General features: G+C 49.3%; 1 protein-coding gene across 10 annotated transcripts in view; it reads right to left on the minus strand.

The window, feature by feature from the left end:
* The window catches only part of PLEKHG3 (pleckstrin homology and RhoGEF domain containing G3), a 42581-nt gene extending 16721 nt beyond the window's left edge, over nt 1-25860 (minus strand). For 2 of the 10 annotated variants that reach the window (XM_086709533.1, XM_086709532.1), the window contains exon 1: nt 3341-3583. In XM_086709533.1, coding sequence (XP_086565659.1) covers nt 3341-3565 — 225 coding nt within the window. In that variant the 5' untranslated portion in view covers nt 3566-3583. Of the gene's footprint in view, nt 1-3340; nt 3584-10299; nt 10409-25725 lie in introns of those variants that run through there. The other 8 variants (XM_086709536.1, XM_086709535.1, XM_086709540.1 and 5 more) reach the window with 6 other exon arrangements.
* Nucleotides 25861-26656: the final 796 nt, after the last annotated feature.

Here is a 26656-nt window from a genome sequence, read left to right on the forward strand (position 1 = left end):
CCCCAGCTCCCAGCGCCCAGGAAATGCCCCAAGGCTGAGCCACCGATGAGTCTCCCTAAATTCCCTTTAAGCACAGCTAAGTCAGGAAGGCCAGCCAGCAGGAAACTGCTCCCAGGTAAGGCAAATACAGCCCCGGGTGGACTTTATTCCTGAGCAGGTGGTACTGTTCACAGGTAGGCCAACCTGGACCAGTAAGTCTGGGAGGGGCTATGGCCTCTGGGAAGGAGGGGAACATTCCACTCCAACCCCAAAAGACTGCAGCTCGCCAGCACCCCTTCCCAGAACGTGTACTTCTGTTTCCACAGGAACAAAGTTCTAGAACATCACTCTCATTACCAATGACCCAAAGCCTTCACCCCTAGTTCTAGGGCTCAGAAATTACTAGACCACACCCTGGAGCTCTTCACAGCTATGAGAAGGATCTAGAAGGTGGCCTCACTCCGGTAACCTTGAATTTCCCCCTGCTTTTCTGTGCCTCTGCCCCAACCTGGAACAAGTAGCCCTGAGCTCTTGCTTTTGCAAATGTTCTGTTTGCCTGGACATTATTTCCTCTCCATCTGCCTCACGTCATACCACCCCCCAACCTGTGTCACTTATACCCAATCCTCAGGTTTCAGATTAGAAGCCAGCCCTCTTTCTAGAAACCTCCCCAGAATACAAACCTGGAGGCCCCCTTCTACCTACTCCTACAGCACCCCAGGATTACCCTTACACCCCCCCGTGTGACTGTGACTAGTGTGAGATCCCCTCCTCTAGACTGTAAGTGACCTAAGCTCAGGGGCCTTAAAGGTGATCTGGCAAATGGAAAATGATGAACAAACCAGTGCTTCTCCTGAGCTGAAAATCAAGAGCCCAGCAAGGACCCTCTCCAGCACAGCACTTTGCCACAGAAAGTCTCAGCTCGGGCAGGGGGAGGGGTGTCACCTCCTCTGCAATCTATAGGAAGGAGACTCTCATTGTGCAGGTAAGGACACAGTGGCAGCGCTGAGGCCATTCCAGCCTTCTCCCTCCCTTCCAGGCACAACAAGGGAGGATTAATTAACAAGCTCATCTGGGTGAAACTCTGAGCATCGCAGAGGAAAGCCCCTTGGGAAATGCAACATTGCTCCTTTTTCCTCCCTCCTCAAAAGAGCCTTTAAAATTAACCAACTAGGCCTTTCTACAGAACCAGCCCGCAGGGCAACGCTGTGTCATTTCAGCACAAAGAAAGACACAGATCCAAACTCCGCCCCAGTCCTTAACCCTCAGTCCTGTGGGACTCTGGTGTCCTTCAAAGCCTGCTGCACTGTCAGGCACCCACCCACACCCCCCCCTTCCCCACTCCCCGCAGTCAGTAGCAGCTGGAATAATGGGGCAGAAACTCACGGCCTAAGACCTTTCCCAGATCAAACCTGGGGTCAGTCGGCCCCTAAGGGGATGCTAAATGGCAAAGGCCCAAGTCCCTGATGGATTTCACAGCCAGCCAGGTCAGTTTTAAAGTAGATTAGCCACAGCCCCCCTCCCCCCACAACACACTCTCTCAGGGAGATTAATCTCTAAGGGGTGCCTTCTGAGGGTCACTCTTTAGAGACCCCATTGCCCTGTAAACACAGAAACGAAAGCATCTCTTCTCCTTGGAGAAATTTCCTCTGGTTGAAGGTAGTCATCTGCCTGCAAACCAAGCTCCCATTCTCAAAGTCATGCCCATGCCCATGCCCAGGAGTCCCCCTGGGGCTGAGACAAAGCGTACCAACCAAGAGCTGAAGCGTTCTAAGTGCTACAGAAACAAGTCACTTCCATCTCCTAACAACTCTACAAGGTCAGCACCATTACTACCCCCATTTTACAGACACAGAAACTTGAGGCCACAAGGTAGCATGTGGTAGCTCCTGGCTTTGAATTCAGGCACACAGGCTCCAGTGTTTAAGCCCCCCTGCCCCAGCTGCTGCCTCCCTAATGGATTTTACACAAGCCAGGGCCACAATTAGTCACAGACCTGAATGCATTGGCTTTGCTTCACCATAAACCGTGGGTGGGGGGCTTATAAAGACTTGTTTAACCGCCATACTTCATTTATCCTAACAAAGGCCACGGAGGTAAAGGAATGAAAGTTAAAGATTCCTTCCGGCTATTTCTAGACCCGCTACTATGTGACCTCTGGCCCGTACCCTCCAGTTGGAACAATGTGGTAAAATACAGATTCCAAGTCAAAGGAGAGCAGGTCACGGAGAAGCGGAAAAGCTTGAGGTCACCAGGATCGGACTGTAATTCCTCGCATGAGACCAGCTCCGCAGGGACCAGGAGCCCCAGGATCACAAGGCTGTCCAGGACAGGAAGCTTGCTGGAAAACAACTTAAAGACCCAAAAAGGGAGGATGACAAGCATGTGGGGCCGTGAGAGCAAACCAGGCAGAGTACAGGGGGGCTGTTAGTAGACTCTGAGTACACTCTGGTCCTAAAAGCCTGATCCCAACCAATACTGTGTGTGGTTCGGACTCCCAAAGAGACGGCAGAAGGACTGCCCACATGCCCCTGGGCAGAGGCAACCTCTCTTTCCTTCCTCTTCCCTGAGTATCGCCCCAAACTGTTAAGAGTCACCTCAAAGCCAAGATTAGACCCAGGTCTTCAAACTCATCTGGAAGACACAGTCTGCTGGGGAAGTGGGAGCCCAGAGAAGGAGGTGACAGAGAGCAGCCAAACCCCCAAGCCAGATGCCCACACCCACCGCCCCCTACCACGTCCAGTCTCCAGTTCCCCTAAGTGTCCCCCAGCCGTGACCTGTTCCATCCCTCAACATGAGTCAGTCTAATCATCAATCAATGAATCAGTCTTCTGGAAAACTCTGTCTCTCCAGTCCCACACCTGTGACGGTCCCCTAAGCCTTTCTTTTTGACGGACCCAAGAAGCGGCTCAGACATACATTTTGGGGAGGGGGGAGGCAGAGGCACGAGAGGAATGGAGATTCATTTTTCTTTTTTTTATTTTTAACGTTCTCTAAATTTAACAATCCGCACCCTTCCTCCACCCACACCTCTCCAGGTTATCAACTCTGCCTGTTGAGGACCTTCCCCAGGCAGAGAGGCAGGCTGCAGCAGGCCTCTAGGACTCCCAGCACAGCTGAACGGGGGTCAAGTCCCACACCTCCTCCTCCTCACCAGGCTTCAGCACCAGGCCCCCAACCGAACCCACACCCCTGCCTCCAACAGAAAAAATGACAAAACCCACAATTAGCCCCCATGTTCTGTCCTCAGGCCTCTGGTCACTGAGGCAAAAGTGACATCACCTTGCCAACCCCCACCACCCCCCCCCCCCCCCCCGCCCCGCCAACTTCAGAAATGATGGTCCTACAGCGAGGCACTCACCGGGAACCTTCTGGAGAACCTCTCCTTTTCTGGTCCTGGGGAACCCCCAGGACTCAGCAACATCCCCTCTGGCCCTCCCTCCTTGGCCTGCGGGCTGAGAAGGCAGGAGAGGGAGAGGGGCACCCGCTGGACAGCCCTCTGCGCGGACCAGCTCTGGAGACGCCCCAGAAAACATTTTGCTTCAGTCAGGCTGGGCCCAGGTGCGGAGGAGGAGGCTGACGTCATCCTTTCACCTGCCGCCCTTCACCCCACGCCCAAGAAGCGGAAGCCCGACACACGACACACGACACACCTGCCCTAGAGGCGGGCAGGAAAGGAGCAGGGCGCTCTCCCAAAGGCAACCGCTCCCAAACCCCCCCCTCCCCCCCCCCCCCCCCCCCCCCCCCCGCACACCCACCTCCCCAGGGGCTTCCTACACACTCCAAAGGCTCTCAGAACCTGTCACGCGCCCTTGACCTTCCCCGGAACAATGCCCCAACTCCCCTGTCAGGAGCTCCTCAGAGAGAGTACCAGAAGGAAGCAACAGAGAGCAGCTAACGCTTCTCCAAACATGGCAGGAGCAAGGTGAACTTCCTCAGAGATCTCAAACAGGAGCTGAGCTCACTCAGCCGTGCTGTCGCCCACAGCTCCGCGCCACCCCACGCCCGGCTCTTGCCTGTCTCTTCTTGCCGCTCCCCCTCGGCCACGCCAGAGGGAGGACACCTCTCAGCACAGCCCTAGAGGCTTTCCCGAGGACAGGAGGATCCCTGAGAGGGTCTGGCTCTTTGCCCCTTTCCAGAGCAGCTTCCTTACTCAGGCCCCGCCCAACCCTCCCCGGAGACTCAGGGGCCTAAAGCACCCTAAGAAAGGACAACGGGAGGCTCCCTGGGGAGTAACTGGGTTCGATGTGTTAATGTGAGCAACGTGACTGTCACAGAGGCCACGCAAACAGAGCGACCAGGGTTTCTGGGTCACAAACCTGGGCCAGCTGGCTCAAATTCATTTCCCCTCATGAATTTATTTTCCCTAGTGAATTCCTTTTCCCACCACCCCAGAACAGCAGGGGCCATCAAATGTGGCTGGGTCCTTAAAGCAGGACTTCAGCTGCTGGGAAGGAAAGGGAGAGCGGCTGCCAATGAAGCCCTTCCACCTGAATTCTGGGAGGAAATGCGGGCCTAACAGACTGAAATCCAGAAAACCTCCTCAGCCTGGCCGTGGAGGGGAAAGACAGCCCTTGGCATTTCATCTCAGTGGGAAGACCACACCTCAGTCACTGTTCCCACCACCCCGCAACCCCAACATTTGCTCCTGTTGTTTCTCATACCTGATATCGCATCCCGGACCCTCTCCCCCTACACAAACTCAGTCAAATCACCTCCTTCAGAAGGGCCTCCTCAACCACTTCCAGCCCCTTCAACACACACACAACTGTAGGCTGTGCCCCCCTTCAAAGTATATCCACATCCTAATCATTGGCTATAAGGAACCTACTGATGTTGCTTTATACAGCAAAAGAGACTTTGAAACGTGATCAACTCGAGGCTCCTGAGACGGGGAGACTACCCCAGGTTACCGGGGTGGGCCTGATGTGATCACAGGGATCCTTACCAGAGGGATGCAGGATTCAGACGCTGATGTGCCAAGAACAGCAGAGGGACAGACAGAAAGAGGCTGGAAGACTGCCAGGCTGCCAGCTTTGCAGAGAGAGGAAAGGATCCACAAGCCAAAGGATGTAGGCAGCCTCAAGAGGCCGGAAAGGGTGAGGAAACCAATCCTCCTCCCTGGAGCCTCCACAAGGAACACAGCCCCGTTGACCCAGATTCAGTTCTGACCTCCAGAACTGTAAGATAATAAATACGTGCTGTTTCAAGCAACTAAGTTTGTGGGGTTTGTTAGAGCAGCCACAGGACACTAATACATACACACTTCTTTGAACTCTAATGACCCAGAGTATCACTTAAAGTGCTGGTCCTTGGGGTCCGTAAGTGCATGCTTTTCTTCTGGACTAGACGGTAAAACCCAGGGTGGGGCTGGGCCTTCTTTCCTGTGCCCTTCTTCCCCCTCAGAGAGCAATGCACATACTAGGTGCTCAATAAACACCTGCACTATTGTGCTAAAGCACCCCTCACCATTCCCACAGTAGGTGAAAGATAAACTGGTAAAAAACCGAGGCCTGAGCCAGTTCCTCTTAGACTAATGAGTTTCCACATTAGTCACGGCCAGCAAGTTTCCAATCTGCCGAGAGGTACCAGGAGCAGTGACTGTTCATTCACCCCAGCAGTCCTGTCCCACTTGGCCCCAGACAAGGGCCTAGAGCAGGGGCACAGCTGCCCTGCCATCATGCCACACATCAAGTGACCAGTCACAAAAAAATTGAGAGGAAGGGAAAAGTGGCCAAGGAACCACTCTGGAATTTGAAGAAGGGAGTACAAAAAGGTCCCCCTACAAATATTGCAGGAAAAGCTTCCTCCCAGGAAGTCTCATATACATATATATGAAAGGCAGATGAGAGCAGTTACTGTTGATTAGAAATTGCATTCCTGGGGCGCCTCGGTGGCTCAGTTGGTTAAGCATCCCTGACCCTTGATTTTGGCTCAAGTCATGAGATTCTCTTTCTCTCTCTCTCTCTCTCTCTCTCTCTCTCTCTCTCTCGTCCTGTCTCTGCCCCTCCCTCCCTCACATTCATTCTCTCTCTCCCTCTCCCGCTCTCTCTCTCAAAATAAATAAATAATACTTTAAAAAAAAAATTGCTATTGCTTACAGCCAGGGTAGGTCAACTTGGCTCCCAGCACAGCCTGTCACTAAGGGAAATGACACAATGTCCCCAGAAGATGGAGCAGCTAAAGCTGGTGCTACAAATCATGGATAGATTCAGTGTCCCAAAGGCCCCACACTCTCCTCACTAGGCCAAAAAGGCTCACAGGACCTCCACTGCCTACTGGCAAAATTCAGGAACCCAGCCCGGCAAATTAGCCACCTTGCTGTCCCTACACTCCCCACCCCCACCCACCACGCTGCAGGGACTGCTTGATTTCAGGCCTCCAGGCTGGGGTGGGGGAGGGGAGGAAATAGGAGCCACGCCTTCAACAGTCACAGCATTTACTGTTGCATCAGGTTCAAAGGCATTGGAGAATCTCAGGAGGAACCAAGTGGGAACAGAGGGGGTCCCGTTAGGTCCCTCTGCGTCCCCAGCAGAGAAGAGAGAATATGCAAGTGCACGTGTGCATGGAAGTCCATGGAGCAGAGGTTACACGCGCTAAATGGATTCACAGGCTTTGGAGTCAGGCAGACCTGGTCTGAAAGCCAGCTGCTCCTACACCGGCCCTGTGTGGCCTTGGGCAAGCCACCTGCCCTCCCCAAGGGCTTACAGCTTCAAGTTCCTCATCTGCAAAATGAGAACAATAGCACCAACCTCACTGGTCTCCAAGACTGAGATGATACAAATAAACCAATCTGTACATCTGACACACAGTAAGCCCACTATAAATGCCAGGACAAGGATGGATAAAGTTTGTCCCACAAGCACTGGGACAAGAGATTTTTTCCCATTTGTGCCTAAAATGTTTACCCACATCCCAAATTAATAATAAAGATGAAAGTGTTAAACTTGGTGAACTAGCATGACCTAATCCTCCCCCACCAACCGTTCATCGTTTACAATCCCAACATCGATTTGAACCATGATCTTACATGAAAAAATAGAAAGCAATTCAGCTGGAAAGGAAAAACAGTCTGATATCCATGCCCAACAGAAAGGACAAACCAGAAGATGAAGTGTAAGTGAGTCAGAGTCCTTTGCTCTAGCAGGCAGGGCACATTCCTCAGGGTTCTACAGGGAGAGACAGCATGTGCTACCAGGAGCTAAAGAGGAACAGAGCTATGGAGGGTAACAAGCCTGAACAGGAACAGAATTTAAGGAAATGTAAGGTAGCAAAAACACAAGTAGATCAATAAAAATCATCCTTGACACTAGTCCCTGAGTTGGTTTTTTTCTTTTTAAGTTTTTATTTATTTATTTTTGAGAGACAGCACGAGAGCAGAGGATGGAGGGAGAGAGAGAGAGAGGGAGAGAGAGTAAAAATCCCAAGCAGGCTCTGACTATGAGAGCTGAGCCCAATGCGGGGCTCGAACCCACAAAACGTGGGATCATGACTTGAGCCAAAGTCGAGAGTTGGATGTCTGAGCCACCCAGGTGCCTCACTAGTCCTCGGGTTTAAAAAAAACAATAAAATAAAATCCAGCACCAAGGTGGGCATGGGAAGGACATAAAATCATCAGGTAGTGGGAAGAGCCTTGCTATTCACCCATTTCCTAAATCACAGAGAATATCAAAGAGGGGCATAGCAGCAGAAAGTGTATGAGCCCAGGGACTCCAGCCAGCACTGCTCAAAACCAGCCCCAGCTCTGCCCCCAAAAAGCTGGATGACAGATAAGGAGTAAGGCAGTGAGCGATCTCTGCCACAGTGTCTACCCTCTCATTTAGAGATAACAGTCCTTGCCCTTCCTAAGTCGTGAGCTTCAGAATTCACTGGACAAGTATTTGCAAGCACTCACTTTGCACAAAGACATTGTGGCAGCCTTGCGGGAGACACAGAGATGAATCACACACAGAGCCTGCTCTCAAGAGCGGATACTCTATCAAGAGAAACAAGACAAGCCCATCAATAACAAAAGGACGTAGAGAATGGGGTCATGAGCAGCATGGGAGTTCAAGACTATGTCCAGTTTTGGGAATTCATTCCACACTTCTGAGCATGATGCTAGGCCCTAGGGATACTGAAATGAATAAGACCTTGTCCCTGTCTTTGAGGAACCAATTCTAGAAGGAAAAATTAAACAAATTATCCACAAAGCAATGCCTTGAGGGCTGGTACAGAGGTACAAATACATAAACTGTGCCCACAGGAAGAGGGAATAACTAGTGCCACCTGGGTGACCTGGGCAGCTTTAAAGGAGGTGATAATTCAGCTGAGCCTTGAATGATGAATAAGCTTTTACTTGGCAGGTGAAGGGACGTGAGGGCCCTTGATGCAAAGGCAGCAGCATGGAAGAGTTGAGTCCCAAAAGGATATGGACGTCCCAAGGACCTGGGGTGGCTGGCAGCAAGAGGCCAGGCTGGCAGGAATGGGAGAGACTGTAGGCATCGGCAATGGCGGGAAAGGACACACCCAAGCCATGCCTAGAAGAACAACTACCGGGACAGTAAGGGAAGGGCTCTAGGAGATGAGGTGTGAGAATATGCTCCAAAAAGTGACAAACCCCACGTGGGGCTATGGGAGCAGGGGTCCATATAGCCAAACAGCGTTCAGGAAGAATCCGGAGGCCCAAGAAGGTGCTGACTATTCGTAGAGAGCTTCAGGGAGGAGAAAAAGAGAAGGACCCAGGGAAGCATCTGCTAGAAAGAACACGATCCATTCCAACCCTTGTGAAGGGGGCAGAAAGGAGGATCCCAGTAAAAGTGAAGACACAAAGCTTCGTGTAAATTAGAAGCTTCTGAAACCAAGAAAACTGAGAGATGGGGGCTTAACCAGAAGAGAATGTCCCATTGGGGTTCCAGGCCAAAGGCTCTCTCCTGGGCTGGGGACTGGTCAGAATACATCTCATCACCTGAGGACTTTTTCCCTTCCCCAAATCCTCACGTTCCCGCCCTAAGCAAATTAGAATCAGGGGGCAACCTGCCAACAGGGTGGCTACCCCAAATGCAACTTCCTCTCTACTTCCAAGCATGACCATCCAGACCCAGAAAAGTGTGTGAATGTGAGCAGCAGTGCTCCCCACCACACCGCTTAGTGAACTGCTTCCATCCATCAAACCACTCTGGCCTTCCCCGTCTCTCGGGCACTACAGCAAAAATGTTCCAATACCCCTCCTTCTTTGCCCAGGACGCTGATCTTGGGCCTGGTGCCTGACCCAGAGAAGCTAAGAAAGTGGATTTTCTTCTATAAGGCAGACTGTATAGGCTCTCACAACAAATGGCGACTCTCAAAGGCAGCCAAGCCCTTTAGACAGCAAGGCCTTATACATTTCCCTTCCCGGATCCCTCTCCCAGAGTCCGGGAGGGCCCCTCTCCACCCCACAGCACCTGTCTCCACCCCCCTGGCCCCTTCCCTCCTAAGAGGCCTCAACCAAGGAGGCCCAAGAAACTCATCCAACCAGTTCCCAGGTGGGAGGAAAGGAGCTGTCTCCCTTAGCTGAGAGGTTAGGAGACCAGAATGCAGACAGGAGGGGCTGCTGTCCCCTGGGGTGAGGGGATGCACGTGGCATGGTGCAACACAGGCCGGGCAGCACAATCCCGCTCCTGGAAAAGCAAGGCCTTGACTCAACACTTAAAAACATAGTCAAGTCAGGGTGGCAATCTGCCCCCTGAACTCCCTGCTCCTGTGGCCCGGAGATCCAAAAGTGGCGGGCACAGCCCCTGCCTGGCAGTGTCCATCCGGGAGGACACAGGGTGGGGGAGAACTTCCTTTCACTTGCTGACCTGCCACCACTTGATTTTATCCAAAATAACCACCCTCTGTGGATTCTGGGAAAAAGAAACTTCAGGAAGAAGTGGGAGATTAACTCTGCTTCTCCCAGCGCAGAAGCGCTTTTGTGCTGGGTCGCTCCAACACTGCGGCGCCTTCTCTAACCAGCCAACTCTGAATGTTCAGAAATCAGAAGGCCCTCTGAAACCCCCAGGAGAACCGTCTACAGTCACCTCTAAAACAGGAACACGGGACTGTCTTGCTCTTACCCAGCCACAGTTGACAAATCCACTAGAAGCCAGGGTAGGATAAAAGAAAACAACAAAAAAAACCCCCAGCTCTCCGACACCTACATGGGGTTCCTCGGTTTCTGAACCTCCAAGGGAGAAACCTACCTTTTGCCCCCAAACCTGAGGCTGGCCAGCTTTCACGGGGTAGTTTGTAAAGGCCTGAAGGCCCAGAGCTGAGAGTCAGGCCCCCTTGTACCCCATGGCCTGGCCTCAGCCAGGTACCTACCGCCTTCCTCAAAAGGGCTCCCATCGGAGCACCGAGAGGGCCACCTGGGGCCCGGGAGCTGCGCCCTCCCAGCCCCGGCAGCCGAGCGGTTAACAGGCTTGGGGCGAGCAGCGAGCTGCCACCAACAGCCTCGGGAATTAAAGTGCCCGCCGCCTCCTGCAAAAGCTCTTCAATAAATGTCCTATTCAGAACCAGTTCTGCGTGTGGGTCATACTTTCTGCATTTCTTTCATTCCTGATGCCTGGGGGGCCCCCCGACGGAGGAAATGAGGCTTCTCACCCTAATTCAGCAGGCCCCAGCGGGGTGAGGACCCAGGCCACAGTCTGGCAGGTATGCACTGCCCGGCTGAGGACATGCAAATATCTAAGCAATTAAACACAAGGGGACACTAACTGCAGGAAGTCAAATACTGAAGACACTTGAACAAAGCCAGATCATTCACCAGCACAACAATACTCCATTTATGTGGCTCCTCCCCCACCCCAGGCCCTCAAAGCCTGAGGATATTAACCCTTGTCCTTACAACAGCCAGGGGCACAGGGAAGAGGCAGGTGGGCAGCAGACATTATTAGCCATTTTACAGATCAGGAAACTGAGTGGCTCCCGAAATGCCAGATTGGAATACCAACTGGCACATTATTGGGGTGAACCAGGCATTGTGCTGAACAAAACCTCTGTGTAGTCTCCTCACAACAACCTCAAGGTCCAGAGCCATGGGCTCCTTTACCCAAGGCCCAACAGGGAGGGAAGGGGGGGAAGCCAGGCAGGGTTTCCTGGAATCCTGCTTCCAGAGCTCTTCACCATTCCTCGAAGTGGCCTCAGGTGGGGCCTTAAGAGATGCAGGTGGAACCCCTTGAGCCCACCTTGTGGGAACGCCCGCAGGCACTTTGCTCAGAACAAGTTCCTACGCTGAGGGGCAACCGCGGAGACAGGGCAAAATGGAGTCACCTGGGAATTCATAACTCCCTCCTAGAAGCTTCCAGGAACGGTTTCTGTGCCCGTTGAGGGATGGCCCAAGGACCAAGCGCACTGGCTGCCCTTCTCCACCCCGTCACAGTGAGGGGTACTCATCTGCACTGCAGCTCAGTGAGTGGCAAGTACCCTAAAGAGTCTTCTGTGAATGCTCTGTCCTCTTAACTCAGTTACAGCCTCCTGCAGCTACGGACCAGATCTTGGTGGGGGGGGGGGTGCCCTTTCTCCCCCAGGTCTTCTGGCACTCAAATGCCTACTACTGATTTTGGCAGGTGTGCAAGCATATGCCAGAAAAAGGCCACAATGAAGCACACGGGTGGCTGGTATTTTCTGAGCTCTTACGGGAGAAAAAGACCTTCCCTAGAGGAGGACCAGAAAAAGGTTGGGGAATGGAAAACCAAGCTGTTCGCCTCGTCTCTGCTGCCTGGTCAGACCCAACCCAGCTGAAAGCTGCAGCGTCCAGGCTGAGAGGACTTCCTGTCTGAAAACAGGATTACTCAAACTCACTCACATTTAGTGGCGATATAAACTGCGTGCCAGGTCCTGAGAACATGGCAATACGTAAGGCAAAGCCTTGCTATCAAGGAGCTTACGTTCCCAGTGGGAAGGACACAAATGGTAGGCAAATGACTAATATATTTCTGGGTAGTGATAAATGTCATGAAGAAGATAAAGCAGGGAAAAGAGTGTGAGTGGGGGATGGGGGCGTTGTTTGGTCAAGAGGCCTGGGAAGGCTCCGAGGAGGGGACTCTGGGGCGGAGTCCTGTGTAAGAAGAAATCATACCGCAAAGTTCTGGGGGAAGAGCCTTCCAACAATCCTTTCCTCCACTCCACCTCAGCCACCGACCCACACATTTCATATGTCCCAGAGCTCATCCTCACCAGTAAGTGCAGACTTCCCAAATATACTTTTAAGCATCCGACTCTTTGCAACCACTGAGGAGGAGCAGAGTATGAACATTACTAACCCTACAACAAAAAGCCATCACAAGGGAATAAAGAGATGGAACAAATTGGTACTCCAAGAGCTAAAATAAAAGAAAACTCTGAACAAGACTTTGAAAAAGTACTAAACAGAAATGAAATATACGATATTGAAATTTAAAACCCGATACATATGGGCTGGCTCAGTCAGTAGAGCATGAGACTCTTGATTTCAGGGTTGTAAGTTCAAACCCCACATTGGCTGTAGAGATTACTTAAAATTGAAAGAAAAATCCTGGGGTGCCTGGGTTGGCTAGGTGGGTTTAGCATAGGACTCTTGGTTTCAACTCAGGTCATGATCTCACAGTTCTTGGGACTGAGCCTCGTGCTGACAAGGCAGAGCTTGCTTGGGATTTTCTCCCTCCCTCTTTCTCTCAGACCCTCCCCACTGTCTCTGTCTCTGTCTCTCTCTCCCTCTTTCTCAAAATAAATAAATATTTAAAAAATAAAAATAAAACATTTAAAAACACTTTAAAAAGTCTTTAAAAAAATAAATAAAACCCAATAGGTAGGTTAAACAGAAAATTAAACACAGCTAGAGAATTAGTGACAAGAAAAAAAAAAAAAAAAAAAAAAGCCTGAGTAAGTCATCCTGATTTCAGTGCAAAAAGAGTAGAAAATATGAACAGAGAGATCCAGAAAGTTCCAGAACAAAAAGGAAAATGGGAGAGAGGCAATTTTCAACGATGGAACATACATGAATTTTCCAGAACAGAAAGTAGACATTTGTCCTCTGAAAGCACACACAAGTTAAATTTAAAAGAAGGCTACAGGGGCGCCTGGGTGGCTCAGTCAGTTGAGCGTCAGACTTCGGCTCAGGTCATGATCTCACAGCTCATGAGTTCGAGCCCCACGTCGGGCTCTGTGCTGACAGCTCAGAGCCTGGAGCCTGCTTCTACTTCTGCGTCTCCCTCTCTCTCTGCCCCTAACCCACTTGCATGCTGTCTCTGTCTCTCTCAAAAATAAATAAACATTAGAAAAAAAAATGTTTTTAATAATAATAATAAAATAAAAGAAGGTTACATTTAGCTATATCGTGCATAGTATAAATGGAGAACACTGAAGACGGAAAATAAATATCTTCAAGGATTATAAGGAAATACCACAAACAACTATATGCCAATAAATTAGATAACTTAGACAAACGAATTCCTAAATGACACAAATCAATGACTGACTCAGGAAGAAATAGAAAATCTGACAAGAGGGGCGCCTGGGTGGCGCAGTTGGTTGAGCGTCGACTTCAGCCAGGTCACGATCTCGCGGTCCGTGAGTTCCAGCCCCGCGTCAGGCTCTGGGCTGATGGCTCAGAGCCTGGAGCCTGGAGCCTGTTTCCGATTCTGTGTCTCCCTCTCTCTCTGCCCCTCCCCCATTCATGCTCTGTCTCTCTCTGTCCCCAAAATAAATAAACGTTGAAAAAAAAAAAAAAAAAAAGAAAATCTGACAAGAACTGTTCACAGGTAAAGAGACTGACTAGTAATTTTAAAATTCTCAATAAAGAAAAGCCCAGGACTAGAGGGCCCCACTGATGAATTCTACCAAACCTTAAAGAAGAATTAATACCAATTCTTTACAAACTCTTTCAGAAATAAAAGAGGAAGGAACACTTCCCAACTCATTCTAGAGGTCATATTACTCCAATATCAAGACCAGACATCACAAGGAAACTATAGTTTAAAATCCCTAATAAATAAAGATGCAAGAATCCTCAACAAAATACTAACAAATTGAATCCAGTAACACATAAAAGAGTATACACTATGACCATATGATTTATCCCAGAAATACAAGATTGGGTTAACATCCAAAAGTCAAGATATTAATAAAGTACAAAAACCACCCGATAATCTCAGTAGACCCAGAAAAAATATTTGACAAAATCTAACACCTTTCCATAATAAAAACACTTTCACAAACTAGGAATAGAAGGGAACATTCCCATCCTTACAAAGAGCATCTACAAAAAACCTACAGGTACTTCGTACTTAATGGAGAAAAACTGACTGCTCTTCCCCTAAGATCAGAACAAGACAAGGATTTCCCCTCATGCCATTTCTATTCAACACTGTACTAGAGTTGTAATCAGGGCAATTAAGCAGGAAAAAGAAATAAAAGACATTCAGACTAAAAAAAGGAAGAAGTAAAGCTATCTCTGTTCACAGATGACACAATCTTGTACATAGAAAACCCTAAGAAATCCACTGTAAAACCATTACTACTAATGAAAGAGTTCAGCAACATGGCAGAATATAAGATCAACACATAAAAATCAATTCTAGACCTATACATTGGCAGTGAACAATCCAAAAATGAAATGAAGAAATGAAACAATACCATTTATAATAGCAAAAAGCATAAAGTGGTTTGGAATATATGTAACAAGGAAAATGCAAGACTTGTGTACTGGAAACCACAAAACACTGTTGAAAGAATTAAAGAAGATCTGAATAAATGGAAAGACAACTCATGTTCTAATGCATCAGAACATTTAACATTGCTAAACTGGCAATACTCCCCAAATCTATGTACAGCTCAACACAATCTCTGTGACAATCTCAGCTGGATTTTTGCAGAAATTGACAAGCTGATCCTAAAATTCCTCTGGAAAAGCAAGAGACCCAGAATAACCAAAACAATCCTGAAAAAGACCAAAATTGGAAGACTCACAGTTCCTGATTTCAAAACTAACTACAAAGCTACACTTACTAAGACTGGCTATACTGGCATAAAGGCAGACATATAGATTAATAGAATTGAGAGTACAGAAATAAAACCTCACATTTAGAGCCAACTGATTTTCATCAAGGGTACTAAGACAATTCGACAGGAAGAGACTTTCAACAAGTAATACTAGGACAACTGGATATTCACATGCAAAAGAATGAATCTGGACATCTGGTTTACACCATACACAAAAACTAAGGCAAGACGTATCACAGATCTAAATGTAAGACCAGAAACTGTAAAATTTTAGAAGAAAACATAGGAAGAAATCTTGCTGAACTTGGGTGAGCAATGGTTTCTTAAGTATCAAAAGCACAAGCACCAAAACAAACAAATAAAACTGATATACTGGACTTAACCAAAATTAAAAACTATAGTGTTCCAAAGGGCACTCTCAAGAAAGTGAAAAAAAAAGAAAAGAGAAAAAACAAATTACAAAATGGGAAAAAATACAAAACAGTTGTAAATCATATATTGGACAACGGACTCATAACTAGAATACGTAAGGAACCCTAACAACAACAATAAAACTCATTTTATAAATGGGCAAAGATTTGAATAGACATTTCTCTAAAGAAGATATGCATAAGGCCAATAACCACATGAAAATATGCTCCACATCATAAAGCATTAAGGAAATGCAATCAAAACCATAGTTAATACCACTCCATAACCACTAGGATGGCTAAAATAAAAACAATGTTCAACAAGTATTAGCGATCATGTGGAGAAATTAGAACGCTTTGCACCCTCCTGGTAAGAATGGAAAAGAGTCCAGCTTATTTGGAAAACAATTAAGCTGTTTCTCAAAAAGCTAAAGAGTTACCATATGGCCCAGCAATTCTACTCCTAGGTATATACTAAAGAGAACTGAAAATATATGTCCATACAAAAGGTGAACATAACCATTCACAGGGTGTTATTCTTAACAGCCAAAATACAGAAACAGCTCAAATGTCCATCCACCAATGAAACGATAAACAAAATGCAGTATATCCATACAATGGAATATTTGGCAATTAAAAAAAAAATGAAGATCTGATAACATTCCACAACATGGATGACTCTTGAAAACATCAAGCTAGTCATAATAAAATACATTTTTATGAACTCATTTATGTGAAATATCCAGAATAGGCAAATGCATAGAGAGAGAAAGGAGATTTGTGGTTGTCTGGGGATGAGGGATGGGAAAAAATGGAAATGACTGCTAATAGGTATAGGGTTTCTTTTTGAGGGGGCATAAACTGTTTTAGGATTGGACAGTGGTAATGGTTGTACAACTCTGTGAATATACTAAAAACCACTAACCACCTTACATAGATGAATTTTAAGATATGTGAAATGTCTCAATAAAGTTATAAATCAGTCAATAGAATCTTAAAAGTAACAAGTCAGTGGGAAAAGTATAGACTCTTCAATAACTCGTACTGGAAAATCTGGCTACTCCTCTGGAAAAAGAAAATCAGTTTGATCTTACAAGGTTGAATTGTTCTCTACCTTGCCTGGACATAAGTCACCTAGGGCATTTCATAACCATGCCTGGGCCCCACCCCAAGATATTTTTATTTTTGTTTTTTAATGTTTTTATTTATTTTTGAGACAGACAGAGCAAGCGGGGGAGGGGCAGACAGAGAGGGAGACCCAGAATCTGAAGCAGGCTCCAGGCTCCAAGCTCTCAGCACAGAACCCGAGGCAGGGCTCAAACTCACAGGCTGTGAGATTATGACCTGAGCCAAAGTCAAAAGCTCAACTGACTGAGCCACCCAGGTGCCCCAAGATATTATTTTATTGGTCTTATCTGAGGTGATACTCAGACATCAGTACTTTCTTTTTAAAGCTCCTCATAAGGCTTTAGTGTGGAGCCAGAGCTGAGATCCAATTTCATATAAAATTTAAAATGAATTTAAAATGTAAGCATGGGAAGCAAAACTTAAATTTAAAATAATATATTTATTGGGGCGCCTGGGTGGCGCAGTCGGTTAAGCGTCCGACTTCAGCCAGGTCACGATCTCGCGGTCTGTGAGTTCGAGCCCCGCGTCAGGCTCTGGGCTGATGGCTCAGAGCCTGGAGCCTGTTTCCGATTCTGTGTCTCCCTCTCTCTCTGCCCCTCGCCCGTTCATGCTCTGTCTCTCTCTGTCCCAAAAATAAATAAACGTTGAAAAATAAATAAATAAATAAAATAAAATAATATATTTATAAAATCAGAGCAGGAGAGGATTTTTTGAACAAGAGACAAAGTATAAACAAAAGATTGGTAAATCTGACATTAAAATTAAAACTTCCTTATGAAAACTGACATTATTAATAAAGACAACCCACAGCTCTATGTAACGAATATAATATACCAAAGATTAGTTATTTAACATATATATCTTTTAACTCCTAAAAGACAATGGCAATTAAAACTCTGGAAAAGTATACAAGAACCGATAGCACGTGGGAGAGGCGTGGGGGGTACGCATGGGAAACTTTTCACTGTGTTCTCTTTTGCAGTTTGAATCATGCGGATATATTTATTATCCAGTTAAATACAAAGATTTTTTAACGTAAAGGGCAAAGACTCATACAATAACACGACTGGCCAATAAACAGGAAAAGTGTCCACCCTACCTGTAATCAAAGTGTAAATTTTATTTCTTTTGAGAGAGCGAGTGTGTGCAAGAAGGATAGAGAGAAAGGGGGAGAGAGAATCCCAAGCAGGTTCCTCGCTGTCAGGATAGAGCCCAAATAGGGGTTTGATCCCATCAATTGTGAGATCATGACCTGAGCCAACATCAAGAGCCAGACGCTTAACCGACTGAGTCGCCCGGGCACCCCAAAGTGTTAATTTTAAAAACCCTTTTATTGGGGCACTTGGGTGGCTCAGTTGGTTGGACATCTGAATTGATATCAGTTCAGGTCACGATCTCCTGGTTCCTGGATCCAGGCCCACGTTGGGCTCTGCACTGACAGCAAGGAACCTGCTTGGGACTCTCTTTCTCCCCCTCTCTCTGCCCCTCCCCCATATGCAATCGTGTGTGCCCACACATGCTCTCTCTCTCTCTCTCTCTTTAAATAAATAAACATTAAAAAAAAAGAAAGAAAACACTTTTTAAAAAATAATTTTAAAATACCATTTCATACCTACCAGATTGAAAGATAAAAAAAAAAAAAAGTTAGCAAACTAGGAGTTCTCTTATTTCTGGTAAGAATATAAGTTGTTTACAAATCATTTGGGGACAGTTTCACAGTATCTTGAAAAGCACAACTTATGACCCAGTAATCGCACTGCTGACGTACTTGGGAGAGAAGACTGACATGCATGTTCAACACGGTATTATTTGCAGTGGTGAAAAAAATGTCCATCAGTAAGTGCAAGGTGATACAGTTCTACAACAGATACCACACAAGCGATGAATGAATAAATGAGATTTAAATATACCAATACGGGAGCGCCTGGGTGGCTCAATCGGTTAAAGTCCAACTCTTGGTTTCCACTCAGGTCACGATTTCACAGTTTGTGAGACTGAGCCCCGCGTGGGGCTCTGCAATAACAGCGTTGAGCCTACTTGGGATTTCTCTCTCCCTCTCTCTCTGCCCATCCCTGCTTGCTCTCTCAATAAGATAAACATTAATAAAAAAAAAAAAACACACATGGATAAATCTAGGTAACAATGTTGGATAAAAAATTCAAGTTCAAGGAGAACACATTGAACGTGATGCTATATAGGTCAAAATTAAAACAACACAATACCATATGCTACTTATATGTCTCTAAGTGTAAAGTATAAAAAGTATAAAAACATGCAAAGGAATAATAAATATCATAGTCGGGAGAATTTTACTTCTGGGGAAGGAGGGAAGAAAATTTCCCCAAGAGATTGCATCTGTAACATTCTATCTCCGCAATAAATGAGAGAGGTAAGGATGATACAATTACCACTTGCCGGGTCTGCACAGTGGGAACACAGCGGGACTGGGTCAGGGTTCCAAGGCAGGGGCGGGCCGTCACCTGAAGACTGACTAGAACAACCGGGACCAAGGCCACACACGGAAGCACCTTTCAGCAGCATCCAGAACCAAAACAAAGGAACAAAGCTTCCCTGGGAAAGAGGCCTGGGATGTTTGAAACTGCAGCTCCTTCTTCCCTGTCATTTTCTGGCCTCTGAAAGTGCTGTGTGGCACCCAGGCGGATGCTTAAATTGTAACTGTACTGAAAGCATTCTTGTTTCTAAGACGAGTGCCCTTTGGGATACCTGGCAGGCCATCTGGGCGCAGCTGAATTAGGGCTGGAGCTGCTTTACTTGACTAGCCGGATGGACCCCCCTGAAGAGAGGGCTGTCCAAAAAGCCAAAAAACTCAAGAGAGTTTTTAAAAAGTCTTGGATAAAGCGGTGCACCTGTGCCCCAGGGTCACTCAAAAATTCAAATCTCTGGGGCGCCTGGGTGGCGCAGTCGGTTAAGCAGCCGACTTCAGCCAGGTCACGATCTCGCGGTCCGGGAGTTCGAGCCCCGCGTCGGGCTCTGGGCTGATGGCTCAGAGCCTGGAGCCTGTTTCCGATTCTGTGTCTCCCTCTCTCTCTGCCCCTCCCCCGTTCATGCTCTGTCTCTCTCTGTCCCAAAAATAAAATAAATAAACGTTAAAAAAAAAAAAAATTCAAATCTCATCCCTGCCAAGTCTTGGCTGAGTGCTCCTGGACACATTTCCAACCTTGGGTGGACTGCGTTTCCTTATCTGTGGCAGTGGGTAACACCACTTATTCTGCCTTTGTCCAGAGGAGTGGTGATATTATTACTCAAGTATCAACACTTTTAAAAGTTGTAGTCAATCTGGTTGGGAACCTTTTAAAAATGTTACACGCTTCCTTGCATGCCTTCCTAAACGGTCAAGGGAACATCATTTAACCTTTTCTGGACGACTCAAGGTCACAATTACCAGCAGAGCATCACTTATCAAAATGATGACCACCTGCCTAAGGGTCATTCCTCCTAAAGAGATCCCAGCTCTTACGCAGGTACTTGCCCTTCCTGCCGTTCCGACCTCTGTCCACTCTTACTGTCAACTCCCAGTTGCTCCGTGGGCATTTTTCCTCTCTATGCTGGTCTCTTTACAGCCTTTCCTTTGCTGCTTCCTTTCAGCTGTAGGCTTGGAAACGGGATGACACAACATATACATAAAAGTTAAACAGAGTCTGAGGGGGCTGGTGTGAAGAAAAACGTAGGAACTGGAGTCCTGGCTGATTAGAGGTCTTGACTATATGCAGATAAGCAGGACCACAGGTAGGACAAGTCCTGAGGAGCACACAAGAGGGGACCCACTGCCTTCTGTGGGATATTATGGGACACATCATGGGATGAACTATATTCAAAACCACAAGCACCCCTTCTGTCCACTTTGCATGGGGGCAAATCCTGCCACGGGCCTGGCAGGACTGGTCCCAGGGACTCCAGTCAGCACCCTTCCACTTTTCCAGGCTGCGGGAATACAGAGCTGCCTGCCCCTCCGTCACAGCAGCTGACCACAGGTTAACTTCCCCAAATATCCTAGGCATTTTTAGACAGGAATAGAACATTTGTGAAGAATGTGAAAATTTCTTTTAATTCCTAAGGTTTCATTACACAGCAGCAAATATTTACTTATACAGCAAGTGTTTATCGGAATCCTACGATGCAGGAAGCAATGTGCAGGAATTGGGATGTAGCAATGTGCAGGACAGAGAGAGGCTACATGAATACTGGTTCCCTTTTCTTGTCAACACTTGCCAAATGTTGCTCAAGAACCTCCAATTTACGCACACGTGCACGCGCGCGCGCGCGCGCACACACACACACACACACACACACAGTCTTGCAGCCTGGGGAGTAAAGGATATGAATTTTTGAGAGCTTCCAATACCTGTAGTTCCAGCTCTCCTCTTGAGATGCTGTTACACAGTAAGAACTAGACTTTACTCCTCTGGCATCCCTCCCTCTATTCTTAGCCGGACCCCAGCAATAATCAGCAACTTCAAGGACTCTCAAACTGTGTTTCCCAAAAGGTTGCATGGACAGCCACCATTGTGCCCACTGGAACCTTTGTCAGGACCTGTGTCCAGCCCCACAATCTACTCATCAGGAAGCAGAGTGAGAGTCCTTAAAAACCCATTTCCCGAGCTTAAACCAGGGCTGCCTCCCCAAAGGCCAGCAAGAGAACCATAAAAAGTCCGGCTCTCCCTTTGCCTGTGTTCCCAGATGGCAACAGCCTACCCAGGTGGGCCCTGACCCCCGCCGCTGCCTTCTTCTCCCAAATCCCATGGAACAAAACCAGGAGCAAATGAGACCACCAAGCCCAGATTATGCTCAGGACGGGACCTCGGCACAAGCTCATCACACCCTGTTGATTACACTTTATACGGTTCTGTTATACAGGAACAAAGATGAATCAAGCACTCTCTCCTCAGAGAGCTTCTAATCAAAATGAGGAGCAAAGAGCAGAGAGACCCAGTTCACAAGACAGGCCTTCATCCCGGGCAGCTAACCCCCAGAGCGGCTGCTAGCATCTCGATGCACCTCCTTCTGATCATGGGGTACAGGGCCCTGCCCGGTTTTCCTTCTGACTTACGGCCACCCCAAATCACAAAAATGCCTGTTTGCAACTTTCTCTGAGGCCAGATTATAACCAGCCTTATGCAGTCTCTAGGCACCAATTGGCAGGCCCAGAAAACCCCGTCACCACAGGGCCTGCCTGCTGTCCTGCGTGTGCCACAGGGCCCTCAGGGGGTGTGGTCTGGCTGATGACCACTTCCCTGGGCCTCACCCCCCACAGCCCATCCCTGCTTCCTGAGCCAGGGCAGGGCCCCCAGGAAACCGCTCACCACAGCTTTGACAGCAGTCTTAGATCAGGCCCCTCCCTTTGAGGTCCGTGGTTCCAGCTAAAAGAGACTCCTCAGACTGGCCGGGCGGATGCAGCACAGAGCTGAACAGTTAGAGTCCAGGCAGGACCCAAGATAAGCCCCCGTCACAATCCTCTTGCCACCTACGCAATCTGCCCAGGCCTCCCCTCCCCTCTCCTCCCCCTCCCTCATCTTCCCCACCCCTTTCACTCCCTCTTGGAACATAAGTTATCTACAGGACCCTGGGAGAGGGGCGGATAGCCTTCCCAGCTGTGAGGCAGGGCGGAGAGGCCAAGGACCATGGTGTGATTCATCAGGGCTGTTTAAAAGCAGGGGGATTTCCAGAGCAAGGGAGGGCCAGGGCTACCCCCAGCTCACCCGTTGCCTGGGAAAAAGGCACACACCTGGGAGTCCAGCATCCTCAACCCCACCATCGGGAACCTAGGATAGGGTAGAAAAGTCTCACTAACAAGAAAGCCTGCGCTAACCAAGGTTTCTGTTTTTACCTCCCTCCAATTCCCCACCCCTGCCTAACACTTGAAATGCAAAGCCTTTCATCCAGAGTCCTTGGCGATGGCATTTAATATCTTGGACTACCCCTGCACAATTTGTTTGGAGAAATAATAAGATTATCACGTATTGAACACCTCTGTAGGCTGTGCGAAGCACTGAACATTGGTTCTCATTGTTCATGGTCACACAATACCGTACGTGGTAGGAATGATGACTAATGCCATTTTACAGGTGAGAAACATAGACTTAGAGGTTAGCACCGCAGGGCTAGCAAGCTGGAAAGCTGGGATCCAAATCCAGGTGCACCCAATTCCAAACCCTGCCCCTCAGTTCCACAGTGGGTTGCTTAACTGGGTTTCAAGCAAAGAGACAAAGGGAAATACTTCCCTCAGGCATTATCTCAAATATCCCTTGTTCAGGAGGCTTCCCAGGCCACCCCATCTAAAAATGCCATCTCACCCCTTCCACGGTAATGTGCATCCACCTTCCCTATCCATGTTTCTGCTTATCGCTGACATGCTTTCTATTCACTTTCTACCTTGCTTTACTGTTGGCTTCCCCCACTAGAAGTCAGTGCCACGAGGTCAAGGATTTTTGTTATCCTTTGATCGCTGCTGTGTCCATATTCATATACAGTAGGTGCCAAATAAATGTTGAATAAATGAATACTTTAAAATACACCTTAGGAAGCCTAACTGGAAGAAAAGAGGATGATCCATCCATTCAGGGGAAGAAGTGAGATGAGAAAAAGAGAGCAAGTTAGGAGCCCTAAGAGGAGTCCAATTAAGAGGAAATGAAGGTCTGCCAGGTCCCCTGTGGACTCCAGTAAAGCCTTTCCTGCTGGCAGTAGTGATTTCCAGCTGCCAAGGCCCCAGCCTGAGGGCTTCTGCTGGGGAGGGCAGGCAGGCAGCCCTGGAACAAAGGCCTATGGACACGCAGCTGGCCAGAGAGGCGGCACAGAGCAGAGGCCTGGGCCAGAAGGGCAGCCTGGGGTGGGGGGAGGGAGGCAAATGAGGAGCTGAAGAGGCCCCTCAGTGCAGCTGCAAAGGCAACAGCCTCCCAAAGCCAAGAGTCCCCTCAACCCCCAACACAACAGAGAATAGCTAGATGGCGCCACAATTAACCCTCCAAAGTCAGCACCGGGGCCTGGGCTTGTGGCAACCCCTCCAGGCTTGGAGCCAGAGCCTTCACAAAGTTCTGGGGGGGGGGGGGGGGGGAGGTGAAGGAGCCAGCCACAAGTCTGGAACACAGTCCCTGTTCCCCTACAGCCCTGGTCATCACCCAGGCCATGGCCTTTGGCCTCCTCCTGTGTAAACACAGTGACCCTGGGTTAGCTGTGGATTCAGTAAGCCAAATGTTTACCCTGGGGCTGATATCACAGGCCACAGATGTAAACTTCCACCATAGGATCCTGGTATCTGCCATCTCCTATGGCACATATGGGACATATCCAGTAACTGTAAAGCTCTTGAGAGTTCCTCCCAGTCACAGGGAGCTCTTTATTTTGTATAGGAGCTCATGGAGCACTTTCCACATCTCTGGCTTCATCTGATCCTTACCACAGCCTCTATAGGAAACGCAGGCAAGTAGCCCACTTTACTCCAGTGGAAACGGGAGTCTGAAAGATGTGTGACATGCCTAGGTCATGTTGGAGAAAGCATGGATTAGCCAGAGAAGGAATCTGAGTTCTAGTCCCTATTTGGCCAACAGGGATAAGGCTCAAACCACCTCCCATCTCTGGGCTCTGCAGCCTTCATGTGTAGATAGAGCAGGCTAGTCAGAGGTGCCTTCCAGCTCAAGCGACTCTACCAATCTTTAATGCTATGCAGTAGAGCCAGGATTAAAACTCAAGCAAAATCCTGTGCTGGACTCCAAGGCTATCGCTTGTCGGCCTTGGCTAAGCTCAAGTGGACTCCAAGGCTAGTGCTCTTTCCACTCTCCTTAATAGGCCACGTCTACTAAAAGGCAGTGGAAAAGCCCCGCAAAACAGCTTTTAAAGCACTCCCTCTGCTTCTAGGACTTGGTTTACCCAGAGCAGGATATCCAGGGAGCCAAGGGGTTGCCCTGCCCTCAGGGAAGGGAAAGGGTTCAGCAGCAGGAGTATTAACAGCAGGCTTAGAAGGACAAGATGAGGCACCCCAGGATGACGGGAAGGGATGAATAACAGAACGGGTACATCTTCCTTGGATTCTTACTCTCTAGGTTTTCTGCTGGGGATGGTTGGAATGAAGTCATTCCCAGCTGAAGTCAATCAGGATTCCACTCTCAGTCCAGCAAGGAAGGTGCTAGAAAGGCACTTTCCAAAAAGGAAAGCAAGCAATGTGCTCAAAGGGGAAGTCCTCCTGGGCTGTCATTACTCTCCCTACTTACTATTTCTTAAGCAAGGTCGATGTGATTGGGCTGCATGAAGAGGCAGGGCTGGGGAGACTCTGGGAACCCCCAGTCTAGGGTTCAATGTAGTATGATGCAGTCTGAGTCGCCTCACGAGGGGCTCCGGAGCAGAAGACAGCCTCCTTCATCAGCCAACAGTTTAGCAAATGGCCTCAAGAATGAAACCCTTGCCGTGGCCACTGAGACCGCCTCCCCACCCCCACCCCGGGCCACACCTCTCCAGCCTCCTACCAGTACATTTCCCACTCCGTTCTTCCTTTTGTTTTCAAAAGCAGCGCCAAGGAGTAAAAGTAGCTACCGAAAAATGTCCCGAAATTTCAAGTTTGCACGTCTTATCCTAGCTTTCCAAACCAAAGAGCTGAGAAGAGAGGAAATTAACCAAACAGATTTCAGGAGTGGGTGAGGTCGAGGTAGACAGTGGCAGCCAGTGGCTTCTATGCCTTCGGCTCCCGACACCTCATTTCTGGCACCCCCTCTAATCCCTTCAGTACAGGAGGAGAGATTTCCAACAGCGAGCACCGTGTGGCACCAACCCGGAACAGGCTGCTGGCGCCCCTTTGGGCTCCCTGGACCAAAGGTTGGGGTCATTCCGCAAAAGGGTCCACCCGGCCCGGGGCCCACAGTCCGAGGCAAGGGCCAGCCCTAGGGCGACCGAGCGCGCAGGGGGAGCCGGTGGGCGCAGCCTCGCGGGCTTCCCCACTTTCAAACGGGGCCTCCCGGAGCCACCTGGCGCGCTCGCTCCTTTTGTTTCCGGGGTGGGGGCTACAGGACAGAAAATGTCTCCGTGCACGAGCCTCCCGCGCTCCGGTCCTCTGCCGGGAGGTCGCCTTGGAAGGCGCCAACGCGGCCCCGGGCCCTCCTCAGCCGCCCGGAGTCTTCACCCCGCGGGGGGCTGGAGCGAGGGCCCGGGAGTGGGGAGAGGGGGGTCTCGGAGGGGCTCTAGGCGCTGCCACTGGCGGAGGGAGAGGGGAGAAGCGAGGGCCACTCACCGCACGGTCGCCGCCCCGCTGGGTCCGGCACGCTCGGCGCGAGAGGCTGCCCAGGTGCGGCCGCGACGCGGGCGCGAGTTTGAAAGTCGCTCTCGGCAGTGGCTGAGGCTGCCCGCCGCTCCCGCCCACTGCCCAGCCCCTCGGCTGTCCGGGACTCGGCCGGCTGCAGGCGCGGCCCCCGGGGACCCCAGCCCGCGCGCGCCTTCCCAGCGCCCGGCAGGAAGTCGGGGCCGGGCGAGCGCAGCCGGAGCTGCGGCGGGAGGGAGGAGAGAGGGAGGAGCGGGCCAGGAATTTTTCCAGTGGGTGGAGACTCGGGCCCGCCGCTGGAATCCAGCAATTGGCGGCTCCGCGGGGACCCGGGTAAACTTCGCGACGCGGCGAGCTGGAGCCCGGGGTAAAGGGGATCGTGCGCCGCTAATGATTAACCCCGCAGGTGGGGCGAGCGCGCCGCCCGGACGGTGACCGTCCCGCCCCACGCGAGCGGCTCCCCGGCCGCCTAGATGTTCGTAGATTCAATGACGCACGTGGTGGGGGTCACCCCGGTGTCATAGCCAAACATCCCTCATTGTGCGGACAGGAAAGGGGGCTTTCTAGTAGGACCTTAGTTGTGATCGGCATCGGGGGTCTCGATCCTGCTGGAGCAGGTCACCTCGGCCGTTTTGAGTCCGAAAGGCACGTCAAGAATGCCTCACCGCAGCTCGGTCCCTGTGACCCTTTACAAATGTAAATCCAAGCCTCTGAGAAGCTGATGAGATGAAGAAACTGCTAACTTGGCGGGAGTCCACCAAAACTCGGTGGATAAAACAAGATGCGGAAACCTGTGTAATAGAGAACCACGTTTTCGTGAAACGAAGACAGAGAACCCGTCTCCTTCCGTTTTTATGTCTTTATGTAACCTTATGGGTATGGAAAGGCACACACCTGGGGGGGG

The sequence above is a fragment of the Puma concolor genome, chromosome B3 (genome assembly GCF_028749965.1).
Source record: "Puma concolor isolate L17-30 chromosome B3, mPumCon1.1.hap2, whole genome shotgun sequence".
Taxonomy (NCBI): Eukaryota; Metazoa; Chordata; class Mammalia; order Carnivora; family Felidae; genus Puma; species Puma concolor.